General features: G+C 47.0%; 1 protein-coding gene across 1 annotated transcript in view; it reads right to left on the reverse strand.

Moving 5' to 3' along the window:
- LOC120985605 overlaps positions 1 to 5,736 on the reverse strand; it is a 47,467-nt gene extending 41,731 nt beyond the window's left edge. Inside the window, exon 1 of the mRNA XM_040413633.1 lies at positions 5,577 to 5,736. Within this exon, the coding sequence (XP_040269567.1) occupies positions 5,577 to 5,723 (147 nt within the window). The 5' untranslated portion in view covers positions 5,724 to 5,736. The remainder of the gene's footprint in view (positions 1 to 5,576) is intronic.
- Between the last annotated feature and the right edge of the window lie 7,772 nt (positions 5,737 to 13,508).

Here is a 13,508-nt window from a genome sequence, read left to right on the forward strand (position 1 = left end):
GGCGTGATGACGCCATTGCGCCGCGCCTGTGCCTGGACGCAGGGGGAAATTACTATATGGGAGCAGTGTGGTGGAAATTACTATATGGGGCGGTTTGGTGGAAATTACTGTATGGGGCAGTGTGGGGGAAATTACTATATGGGAGCAGTGTGGTGGAAATTATTCTATGGGAGCAGTGTGGTGGAAATTACTGTATGGGGCAGTCTGGTGGAAATTACTGTATGGGGCAGTGTGGTGGAAATTACTGTATGGGGCAGTGTGGGGGAAATAACTGTATGGGGATAGTGTGGGGGAAATTACTATATGGGAGCAGTGTGGTGGAAATTACTGTATGGGGATAGTGTGGGGGAAATAACTTTATGGGAGCAGTGTGGTGGAAATTACTGTATGGGGCAGTCTGGTGGAAACTACTGTATGGGGCAGTGTGGGGGAAATTACTATATGGGAGCAGTGTGGTGGAAATTACTATATGGGAGCAGTGTGGTGGAAATTACTATATGGGAGCAGTGTGGGGGAAATTACTATATGGGAGCAGTGTGGTGGAAATTACTATATGGGAGCAGTGTGGTGGAAATTACTATATGGGGGCAGTGTGGTGGAAATTACTGTATGGAGCAGTGTGGTGGAAATTACTGTATGGGGCAGTGTGGGGGAAATTACTATATGGGAGCAGTGTGGTGGAAATTACTATATGGGAGCAGTGTGGTGGAAATTACTGTATGGGAGCAGTGTGGTGGAAATTACTGTATGGGGCAGTCTGGTGGAAATTACTGTATGGGGCAGTGTGGGGAAATTACTATATGGGAGCAGTGTGGTGGAAATTACTGTATGGGGATAGTGTGGGGGAAATAACTTTATGGGAGCAGTGTGGTGGAAATTACTGTATGGGGATAGTGTGGGGGAAATAACTTTATGGGAGCAGTGTGGTGGAAATTACTGTATGGGGCAGTCTGGTGGAAACTACTGTATGGGGCAGTGTGGGGGAAATTACTGTATGGGAGCAGTGTGGTGGAAATTACTATATGGGAGCAGTGTGGTGGAAATTACTATATGGGAGCAGTGTGGGGGAAATTACTATATGGGAGCAGTGTGGTGGAAATTACTATATGGGAGCAGTGTGGTGGAAATTACTATATGGGAGCAGTGTGGTGGAAATTACTGTATGGAGCAGTGTGGTGGAAATTACTGTATGGGGCAGTGTGGGGGAAATTACTATATGGGAGCAGTGTGGTGGAAATTACTATATGGGAGCAGTGTGGTAGAAATTACTGTATGGGAGCAGTGTGGTGGAAATTACTGTATGGGGCAGTGTGGTGGAAATTACTGTATGGGGCAGTGTGGGGGAAATTACTATATGGGAGCAGTGTGGTGGAAATTACTATATGGGAGCAGTGTGGTAGAAATTACTGTATGGGAGCAGTGTGGTGGAAATTACTGTATGGGGCAGTCTGGTGGAAATTACTGTATGGGGCAGTGTGGGGAAATTACTATATGGGAGCAGTGTGGTGGAAATTACTGTATGGGGATAGTGTGGGGGAAATAACTTTATGGGAGCAGTGTGGTGGAAATTACTGTATGGGGCAGTCTGGTGGAAATTACTATATGGGGCAGTGTGGGGGGGATTACTATATGGGGCAGTGTGGTGGAAATTACTATATAGGGCAGTGTGGGGGAAATTACTGTATGGGGCAGTGTGGGGAAATTACTAAATGGGAGCAGTGTGGTGGAAACTACTGTATGGGGATAGTGTGGGGGAAATAACTATATGAGGGCAGTGTGTGGGGGTTTCTATTAGGGGACATTATTTTTAGGGACACTATACAGGCATTATTACCTGGAGCACAATATAAGATGTTATTATTACTGGGGGTACTCTAGGGGACATTATAATTGCTGTAGATGTAGTGTCCCACTACGTGAGGGTGGGCACTACTCAAGGGTTAATTGGGTCACGTTGTTCTCCACCTCCTGTGGAACACGGTTATGGTATTTTATATTGCATTGAAATGTATAATTTCATGTTATTTCCTGTGTACCAGGCCTGCTAGGGGTGTAGTTCCTCCTCCTAGGCAGTAGGGGACCCCCTAGTATATATAGTCAGGTCCAGTTCAGGAGAAGAGGAGAGTGTGGTCAGAAGCCAGTATTGACTTTAGCCAGGTGTTAGCTGAAGTGCAGCTTCTAACATGCAGCTAGATAGCCCAGGCTCCTAGCTTGCCCTCAGGAGAAGAAGTTCCCTCCTGAAGTTATCCTGCAGCTTACAAAGGACAGAGCAGTGCTAATTTTAACCAGCAAAGTAGAAAGCTGAAAGGCAGAAGGTTATTTGCAGCAAGTGGATTCATGCCAGAGGAAGGTTCCCCTCCCAAGGATAAAGCCAGCTATTAGGCATCCGGGCCTTGGAGAAAGTCAGACAGGATTCTTCAGAAAGTACAGCCTGATCTGTGAGTTTATTCCCTCTGAGATATCTTGCTAGGATTTTTACCTGCCATTTATGTCAAGCCTGCCTGATACCAATATCCTGCATATGGAACTTTATCTGAAGCCTGTAAATAGTTGAACTGTTCATTAAAAAGGAGTTCTGCTTCACTACAACTGTGTGTACCTCAATTATTCCTACAACAAATCGGTGTGCCACCATTACCGGCACTGGCGTCACGAACTATAAGGGATCTTGCCACCTGCACACTAAACTTCCAACACCCAGGGCACCTCACCTAACATCCGGCCTGGTCCCTACATACAGAAAGTGCCCCAGAGGATCTATGTGCCAGCCTCTCCATCACTGCTGTACGCCTGCCCAGGGTCTTCTATAAACTGTGAGTACCAAGAACAACCCTCGGTCTGCCTATTAACCCGGGACCTCACATTCGCTCCCCCTGACGGACTGGCATACTGCATAGACACTATAGGGACCTTTGGGGTAATTTATCAAACTGGTGTAAAGTAGAACTGGGTCAGTTACCCATTGCAAAAGATTCCACCTTTCATTTTTGACAGCTCCTTTGGAAAATGAAAGGTGGAGTCTGATTGGTTGCTGTGTTGTACTTTACACCAGTTTGATAAATGACCCCAATTATAAGAACTCTAACGTGTCTGTGTAACAAACTCTGTAGAGACGAGATGCGGCTGAAAGAATTAGTCATGGCGGTCTGGGTCAAATGGAGGAGAAGAGGAAAGAGAAGGTCTACATGACAGGAGATGTCACTGGATGTAACAGGTATGTGGTGCTGTATTCTGCTATATGTAGAGCTGGCTCACTACTGTGACCTGCGTCTCATCTTATCCTCCAAGTCTTTTTTTTTATCACAATCATATGTATTTTAAATTTGGCAACTAAAATTTTAATTTGTTACCTGCAGTCCTATGTAACAGCCAAGATAACAGTGATAACTTTCTGTGTGAAGATAATGTATAAATCACAGAAAAAAATGCACCAAACAGATATGCCACTGACTATACTAGCTAGTCATACAAGCAGATATTAAAAGCTGGGACTTTTTCCAATATATTCCGGTCAGGAACACATCGGAGCCATCATGCACCACGTCACGGTCTCTCAGCATGGCAAGGGTCCTACCACTACGCTAACTATGGTGTGAACACGGTCTGAAGGTGATGAAATCCAGCTCACAGCCAAGTCTCCACACAACCGCATAGCAGGACAACTAGTGCAATGTGAACAAAGCAAGACTGTAAGCCACACCCATATAAGACCATGTGATGGAGGTTACCAGGTGCAAAAGAATGTTTAAATGCCAGGTAAAGGCACATTCAATACATATAAAACAAAATCACAGAAATATAGTGGCAAATATGGGGGAACTGCTCAAACCCCAAACACTGTAGCCTGTTTCTCATTGGGGAGCAGTCCCACCGCATGTGGACCGCAGCAAACGACCATCCCCTGCAAAAAATGCGTACAATGGAGGATGCCGGCGCGGTCCACATGCACCACAAAGGCATCCTACACAAAACGGAGCATTGTGCGGATGAAAATATAATCGTATAAATCACAGAAAAAATGCACCAAACGGATATGCCACTGACTATACTAGCTAGTCATAAATGCAGATATTAAAAGCTGAGACTTTTGCCAATATATTCCTGTTAGGAACATATCTGAGCCCATCATGCACCACGTCACGGTCTCTCAGCATGGCAAGGGTCCTACCACTACGCTAACTATGGTGTGAACACGGTCTGAAGGTGATGAAATCCAGCTCACAGCCAAGCTGTCTTGCTTTATTCACATTGCACTAGTTGTCCTGCTATGCGGTTGTGTGGAAGCTTGGCTGTGAGCTGGATTTCATCACCTTCAGACCGTGTTCACACCATAGTTAGCGTAGTGGTAGGACCCTTGCCATGCTGAGAGACCGTGACGTGGTGCATGATGGGCTCCGATATGTTCCTGACAGGAATATATTGGCAAAAGTCTCAGCTTTTAATATCTGCTTGTATGACTAGCTAGTATAGTCAGTGGCATATCCGTTTGGTGCATGTTTTTCTGTGATTTATATAATTATATTTTCATCCGCACAATGCTTCATTTTGTGTAGGATGCCTTTGTGGTGCATGTGGACCGCGCCGGCATCCTCCATTGTACGCATTTTTTGCAGGGGATGATCGTTTGCTGCGGTCCACATTCAGTGGGACTGCTCCCCCAATGAGAAACACGTTACAGTGTTTGGGGTTTGAGCAGCTCCCCCATATTTGCAACTATATTTCTGTGATTTTGTGAAGATAATGTAGTAGATGTTCCATGCAGTCCTATGTAACACCCCACATAACACAATAGTTCACTGTGTTATGTGGGGTGTTACATAGGACTGCAGGTAACATCTATGAAATCTGTACTCAGAGAGTTATGAGATGGTGGGGGTCCGACTCCTGGCACCCCCACCAATAAGCTGTTTGAGGAGACAATTATGTTAAAGTGAGCGCCGCAGCCTCTTTGCTCCTTACCAAGCACAGCTCTGTCCATTTGATAGCACTGCGCTTGGTATTACAGCTCAGACCCAATCACTCAGATGGGACAATGTCATATGGCCTAGGAAGAGTCTTTGCACCGCAGCCTCTTCATACAGAAAAAAAACTACAACTAAAATGGAGGGGGGGGGGGGCAGGCGAATTGGGTAGACAGCCCCGGGCCTATCATGCACTTAATCCGCCCCTGGTGAGGACCTTCTGATTGTCCACTAGTCATAGCTGATGACCGGTTAAACATGTTTTTGGGCATGTTGCCTACAAGGCAAAAGACATGCAAGTAAAATGTGCATTTAAAATAACATTAATATACTGTACATTTCTTAAAAATATAAGCCAAAATTGCTGTCAAAGTAACATATACAATAAAGGGGATTGCTACATGTAAAATAAGGGCAAGTCTAATAATACTACTACTATAGCAATTGCAATAATTCTATAGTTTTCTTTTTATCACACAAAACTTTACAATTAGGGGAAGCAGAAAACAAAAATGTTCAAATCATTATACACAAATACGGTATGAACAAAAACATCTACTGATAATGAAACAGAAGGTGAAAGAACCTTGCCTGGTTCAGCTAAAGTTGTCTCACCATGCTGGAGCTGACACTGTCTATCTCTTGCTTCCCGAGGAACCCCTCTGTGATCTTGATTATGTTGGGAAAAGCATTACGGAAGGTTGACACATATCCTTGAAGACTATATTCAGTTGTAGTCCACTTAACATGAGCAGGATCCATTTTTCCAGGTTGCTGTAATGTATGCACAGTTCATGCTCTGTGAAAAAAAATGCGAGCAGGAAGTCTTTAAACAAAAAAAATATAAAACCTGCAAATAGGCGGAGTTCTCTTTGTTTTAACCCCTTTCTGTCTTGAGACTGAAGCAGCACATAACATTGTTTTATTTTTAGAAAATCGGAATTCAGAAATGATTTCATAAAATCTTTAGCTATTAACTCTTTAAGGGAACCTGCTATAGAGATAGACAAGTGCAGAACAAATCTGGTTCCTATTGGTTCCTATTTATATTATGTCGAGGCCTATGAAACAGAAATGACTCTCTTAGATTAGAGATCCATCTAAAAAAGGCCAATTCAAATGTAGAATTATTCCAATTCACCGGTTCTGATATCTTTTACTGCTGAAAGAGTGCGGCTGCATTTGCGTTGGTTTGTTTATGAATTGTAATTACAGTAGATTCGCTCCTAACAAGCTTTATTCACTTTGACAAAAGGCGCTAAGACTAAGTTCAAATAAAATTTGAGCTCTTCTTTAACCCTAACCAAATGTTTGCTTATACAGTTCCTCTCAGGAATTAACTCAGCCTACTGTGTATTGCTGTGACGGGAGGGCTGCTATACAAGTCCTGGCTAGTGAAATTCTCAGTGTGGCTGGAAGCCCAGCCAATCAGGTTTCTGATTCTGTGTCCAATCCTAGAGCTAGGTTGGGCATTTAAGACTTCTGATTCCTAATGGACTTGCCTGTGATTTTGTTTGTATCAAGGATCTGTGTGATATCATATTGACTCCCCTGTTGAACTGACTACTGGCTTGTTTCTGGATTAACCCTGTGGCTGATGTTCCTGCTTATAATGACTATTCTGGTAACTGACCTTGGCCTGTCTCTGGACTAACCCCTGCATTGACTGTTTCTGTCTCTCCTGCCCCTTGCTGACTCCTCTTTGTACCTCCCTGATCATTCAGGAAGGTGTCCCATATGTGTGCCAGCACCAGTTTTCTGTTATCAACTGAGCAAACCCCATCCAGCCTTGTGGTGGGCCCTGGTGGAGAACTTAGGGGTATCCTTAGCTTCCTACCACCTGGAGTGGATTTTGGAAGATTGGTGGCAGTTTTGGGCTTCACTGGTGATCTTGAAACTCCCTAACACTTACATACTTTTTAACCCCTTCCTGACATATGACCAGTGGCATACCGCCAATATAGGCAGACCACGCCGTTGCTATGGGGCCCACGGCACAGGGGGGCCCAGAGCGCACAGAAGTCCCCGCCCCCTCCGTTTGCTCTGCACACTTAGTTAATATGTGGCGCAACGGCTCTTGTGTGTTCTTCCGAACCACCTTCCCCCTCCCCCTGTCGGAGCCACTGGCCAATCATTGACCTGAAGGACCGGGACTCCGGGCTGCAGGCGTGCTGCATTTCACACTGGCCAATCAGCGCAAGACAGCGCAAAGAGGCAGCTGCTGATTGGCAAGTGTATTGCTGGAATGGCACAGGCAGCAGGAGCGGGCGCCGCAAACTACACACAGAGCAGCGACTCGGAGAGCATATTATCCTTCCTTGTCGCCCGCCTGGCTGAAGAATGGTCATCTGCCCTGCTGACAGCAAGTGCAGTGGCACTAGTGAGTGCAGCCCCGGCCCAGACTCAAAGACCACTCCTGACCAGACAGGGAGGGAGGGGGGCTCATAGAGGACAGTCTTCTCTCCTCCTACTCTGTCCTCTATGAGCCTCCCCCCCTGAGTCCTCTATGAGCCTCTATGAGTCCCCCCCAACCCCTAATGCCCCCCAAAATGCCCAGGGGGGGGGAATAGGAGGATAACACACTGTCCTCTATGAGCCACCCCGGGTCCTCTATAAGCCCCCCAACCCCTGATGTCCCCCAAAATGCCCAGGGGGGGGGAAAGAGTAGGAGGAAAGCACACTGTCCTCTATGAGCCTCCCACCCCCGAGTCCTCTATGAGCCCCCCAACCCCTAATGCCCCCCATTCCCCCAAAATCCCCAGGGGGGGAGGAGTAGGAGGAAAGCACACTGTCCTCTATGAGCCTCCCCAAGTCCTCTATGAGCCCCTCCCAACCCCTAATGCCCCCCAAAAATGCCCAGTGGGGGGAGGAGTAGGAGGAAAGCACACTGTCCTTAGCATTTTGGGGGGCATTAGGGGTTGGAGGGGCTTGTAAAGGACTCAGGGTGGGGAGGCTCATAGAGGACAGTGTATCGGGCATTTGGGGGGCATTAGGGGTTGGGTAACCCCTCTAACTCTTTGCTGCTGATGCTGAGTGTGCACATAGCCACCAATCATATTCCCCAAACCCACCCACCCCAAACACATTAGTCACCTTTAAGGGGGGGGGGGTATGATTGGTGGCTATGTGCACACAAGGAGTTAAAGGGGTTTGGGCAGTGGCGTACTGCAACCGTTTGGGGTAAGAGAAGTGATGACAAAATGGCGTTGGTAGCAAAGGGGTTAAGATGTGAGGGATGGCCTACATCTGGCTTTAGCACAGTGGACACAGGCAGGAGGAGCAATGTGTATGCGGGCTCCTTCCCTGCACTCGTTCAGCTGTGCTCGCATATCGCGCCCTGTGTCCACTGTCCTGTGCCCACTCTGCTAAAGCCTGACACAGCCCATCTATGTCCAGCTTTACCAAAGCAGACAGTCAGGAGCAGCGATGGACTGGCCATCGGGAGTACCGGGAGAATCCCGGTGGGCCGATCGAATTATGGGCCGGCCAGGGCCGCCATCAGGGGCAGGGGGGTAAAGCTCCAGTAACAGCAGGGCAGTGTGGGGGCGGCGGCGCGGCGCTCACTCACTGACATCACACGCCTGCTCCTCCCACTAGGCGGCGCAGGCGCGTGACGTCAGTGAGTGAGCGCTGCCGCCCGCACTTGTTACTGGAGGCTCAGGCTGGAGGCGGGAGCTGAATGAATGTAAGCCTGTAAGGTACTGTAGTAAAGACTAAAGAGATGAGATGAGCGCTGCCTGTGTTAAAATTAAAGTTACTGTCTGCAGCCTGCACTGCAGCCGGATCGGATACCGATTTATTAATGTATACTACTGTGAGATGTGAGTGGCGGGGAGGGGGATCTATGGATGACGGCACTGTTATAGGGAGGGGGATCCGTGGATGGCACTGTTATGGGGGGGGGGTCTGTCATGTGGATGACACTTATGGGGGGGGGGTCTGTGGATGACACTTATGGGGGGGATCTGTGGATGGCACTGTTATGGAGGGGGATCTGTGGATGACACTGTTATGGAGGGGGATCTGTGGATGACACTTATGGAGGGGGATCTGTGGATGACACTGTTATGGAGGGGGATCTGTGGATGGCACCGTTATGGAAGGGGATCTGTGGATGGCACCGTTATGGGGAATCTGTGGATGATACATACCGTATATAACATCTTATGCTATATGTGTCATCCACAGATCCACCCCATGACAATGTCATCCACAGATCCCCCTCCATAACAGTGTTCTGTGGATGACACTATTATGGGGGGGATCTGTGGATGACACTATTATGGGGGGGGATCTGTGGATGACACTGTTATGGGGGGGATCTGTGGATGACACTGTTATGGGGGGATCTGTGGATGACACTGTTATGGAGGGGATCTGTGGATGACACTGTTATGGGGGGATCTGTGGATGACACTATTATGGGGGATCTGTGGATGACTGTTATGGGGGGGATCTGTGGATGGCACTGTTATGGAGGGTATCTGTGAATGGCACTGTTATGGAGGGGTATCTGTGGATGACACATAGCATAAGATGCTATATACGGTATGTGTCATCCACAGATCCCCCTCTATAACAGTGCCATCCACAGATCCCCCCATAACAGTGCCATCCACAGATCCCCTCCATAACAGTGCCATCCACAGATCCTCTCCATAACAGTGCCATCCACAGATCCCCTCCATAACAGTGCCATCCACAGATCCCCTCCATAACAGTGCCATCCACAGATCCCCTCCATAAAAGTGCCATTCACAGATCCCCTCCATAACAGTGCCATTCACAGATCCCCTCCATAACAGCGCCATTCACATGTTTTTTTTTGAGTGTGTTTGGGAAAAATAAAGTGGGCCGGTCTGGCTGAAGTCCAGGGCCACTTTATTGTCCCAGTCCATCCCTGGTCAGGAGTAGTGATGTGATCATATTTATTGTATGTATGTGTGTTTCTGTCCCTGTGTTTGTGTCACCATCACTATGCCCACAGTGTTCCTATGTCTTGACGCAGCTGCATCAGGACGTTCTGTGTGGGGCAAGAGAAAGAAGAAGGAAGAGCAGGCAGAGATGCCAGCATGGAGTCCGTGGGAGAGGCACAGGGAGGCACACTAAGGACACAGGTAACACTACCACATGGTCTACACTAGTGCTATCTGTGGTTTTACATAGGACTGCAGGTAACACTACTACATTTTCGGTAATCAGAGAGCCATCACTGTGTTATCTGTATTCAGAGAGCTATCACTGTGTTATTTGTGGTGTTACATAGGACTACAGGTGACATCTACTACATTATCTGTACTCAGGACTGCACATAGGACTGCAGATAAAACTTTTATGGAATATCCACAGGAATCCCATAGATTCAGATACCACAGGGCTTTGTTCCTACGGTGTTCCCTTTGCCGCAAAACTGACCTGTGCCCTTCATTCTCTGGGTCAGTACGAATACTTATGAACGTATGTATACATTTCTTTATTGGCAAAGGGGGTGTGGCAGGGGAGGAGCCAGAACGGGAGGTGGGATGGGCCAGGGGTGGGTAGTGGGCAGGGTTAGGGGGCCCGATTCAGATTCTTGCTATGGGGCCCAGTGATTTCTATGTACGCCCCTGCATATGACGTAATAGTACGTCATAGTGGGAGTTGACTTCCAGTAATTTGGTGTACTATTACATCATGCTGATCAGGCAAGCACCACTCCGGTGCCCCCCCCCCCCTTCCCCTGATCAATGCAGGGGCCCAACAGTCACTGATAGCCAGGCCCCTGCTGTATCCACCAGCATCGCTGTAAAAGCTTCAGGCATATTATGTATTGTCGCATTCGTAATGACCAGCTCTATAAATATATCACATAATCTACCCCGTCAGATAAACACCGTAAAAAAAAATTAAATAAAAACTTTGCCAAAAAAGCAATTTTTTGTCACTTTACATCACAAAAAGTGCAGCAACAAGCGATCAAAAAGGTGTATGCCTCCCAAAATAGTACCAATGAAACAGTCACTTCATCTAGCAAAAAATTAGCCCCTACATAAGACAATTGGCCAAAAAATAAAAAAAATATGGCTCTGAGAATATGGAGACACTAAAACATGATTTTTTTCGTTTCAAAAATGCTTTTATTGTGTGCAAATGAAAGAAATAAAAAAAGTAGACATATTGGGTAGCGCCACATCCGTAACAACCAGCTCTATAAAAATATCACATGACTTTACCCCTCAAGTAAACACCGTAAACAAAATAAAGACTGTGCCAAAAAAAACTATTTTTTGTCACCTTACAGCACAAAAAGTATAATACCAAGCGATCAAAAAGTCATATGCCCCCCAAAATAGTGCCACTCAAACCGTCACCTCATCCTGCAAAAAATGATCCCCTACATAAAACAATCACTCAAAAAAACAACAACTATGGCTCCCAGAATATGGAGACAATAGAAAAATAATTTTCTTTCAAAACTGCTTTATTATGTAAAACTGAAACAAACAAACAAAGTAGACATATTTGATATCATTGCGTCCCTAACAACCTACATGATCTAATCTATCAGATGAACATTGTAAAAAAACAAAAAATAAAAACTGTGCCAGATCAGCAATTTTTTTGTTACCTTGCCTAATATAGAGCGATCAAAAATCATATGTACCCCAAAATATTAATAAAACTCTCACCTTATCCCGTAGTTTCCAAAATGGAGTCACTTTTTGGGAGTTTCTACTGTAGGGGTGCATCAGTGGGGCTTCAAATGGGACATGGTGTCTAAAAATCAGTCCAGCAAAATCGGCCTTCAAAAAACCAATGCACGTTCCTTTTCTTCTGTGCCTTGCCGTGGCCCATACAGCAGTTTACGACCACATATAGGGTGTTTCTGTAAACTGCAGAATCAGGGTAATAAATATTGAGTTTTGTTTGGCTGTTAACCCTTGATGTGTTACAGAAAAAGTAAAATCTGCCAAAAAAGTGAAATTTCATCTCTATTTTCCTTTAATTCTTGTGGACTACCTAAAGGATTAAGTTTGTAAAATCTGTTTTGAATAACTTGAGGGGTGTTGTTTCTAAAATGGGGTCATTTATTGGTGGTTTCTACCAGTGGCGTACCGCCCATAGAGGCAGACCACGCCATTGCTATGGGGCCCGTGGCACTGGCGGGCCCGGAGCGCAGAGAAGGCCCCGCCCACACTATTTAACCCCGCCCACTCATGACATGCTGGCCGGCTATGCGGTTGCTTTTCTTCAGCCAACTCTTCTTCCGCAATCGCCACCCCCCTCCCCCCCCCGTCTGATGTGATCCTGACCTCCTGACCTGATCCTGACAGTCTGCTGCGGAATCAGGATCAAACCAGCCTGCATGTAGCGCTCGAGTCGCTGGCCAATCAGCACAAGGCAAGTCTGTTGAGGCAGCTGCTGATTGGCCAGTGGCGCAAGGGAGGCGGGAGAATCGGTTCGAACTTCGCCGTCGCCAGTGTGCCTGAGCTGAGGAGATGAAGGAAGAACAGAAGCACCTGTGTCCCTGGCCTGAAGTCAGAACCGTTCGTCCTGCCGTGCTGCCTGCAGTGCCTGGCCCTGGCTGCCTGAGACGAGTGATACTGAGAGAGAGCAGACTCAGTCAGCACTCAGCAGAGACCAGGTACTGTATGATAATGTTATGTGTCACTAGGTCAGATCTTGATACTCAGATTGTCAGACACTGACAGCGGCAGCAAGAGAGAGGAGGGGTGGGGAGGGGGACAGCCAGGACAGGGTGGGACATGCTTCAATCCCACTCCAGTGAGTCCTGTTGTCCTCTATGAGCCCCAAAATGCCCATGGGGGAGAAGGAAGAAAGCACACTGTCCTGAGATTTTTGGGGGGCATTAGGGGTTGGGGGCCCATAGATGACAGTGTGCTTTCCTCCTACACCTACTCCTTCCTAACAACCCCCCCTGGGCATTTTGGAGGGCATTAGGTGGGGTTGGATGGATATTAACCCCTCTAACTCCTTGCTGCTAATGCTGAGCTGTGCACATAGCCACCAAATGATATTTCACCAACCAGCCAAACCCCCCCCCCCCCACACACATACACAAACACAAACACATGCGCATATGTGCACACTCAGCATCAGCAGCAAGGAGTTAAAGGGGTTTGGGGTAAGAGAATTGATGACAAAATGGCACACGTAGCAAAGGGGTTAAGATGTGGAGGATGGCTTAGATCCGGCTTTAGCACAGTGGACAGAGGCAGGAGGAGTGATGTGTATGCGCTCCTGCCCTGCACTCGCTCAGTTGTGTGGCATACATATTGCGCCCTGTGTCCACTGTACTGTGCCCACTGTGCTAAAGCCTGGCAAGTGATATGGCCCATCTGTGTCCACTGTCCTGTGCCCACTCTGGCAAGCCTGGCAAGTGACACGCCCATTGTATGAAAATATAAAAAAATATTCCCCATATGGCAAACAGCAAAACAGAAAAAACAGTCCAAAAGGCGGATTAGCTGTTTTTGGTCGCTTCTTTTTCCACAATAATCTTGATCAAAAAGTCATAAACACCCCAGAATGGTATCAATGGAAAGT

The sequence above is a fragment of the Bufo bufo genome, chromosome 1, assembly GCF_905171765.1.
Source record: "Bufo bufo chromosome 1, aBufBuf1.1, whole genome shotgun sequence".
Lineage (NCBI taxonomy): Eukaryota > Metazoa > Chordata > Amphibia > Anura > Bufonidae > Bufo > Bufo bufo.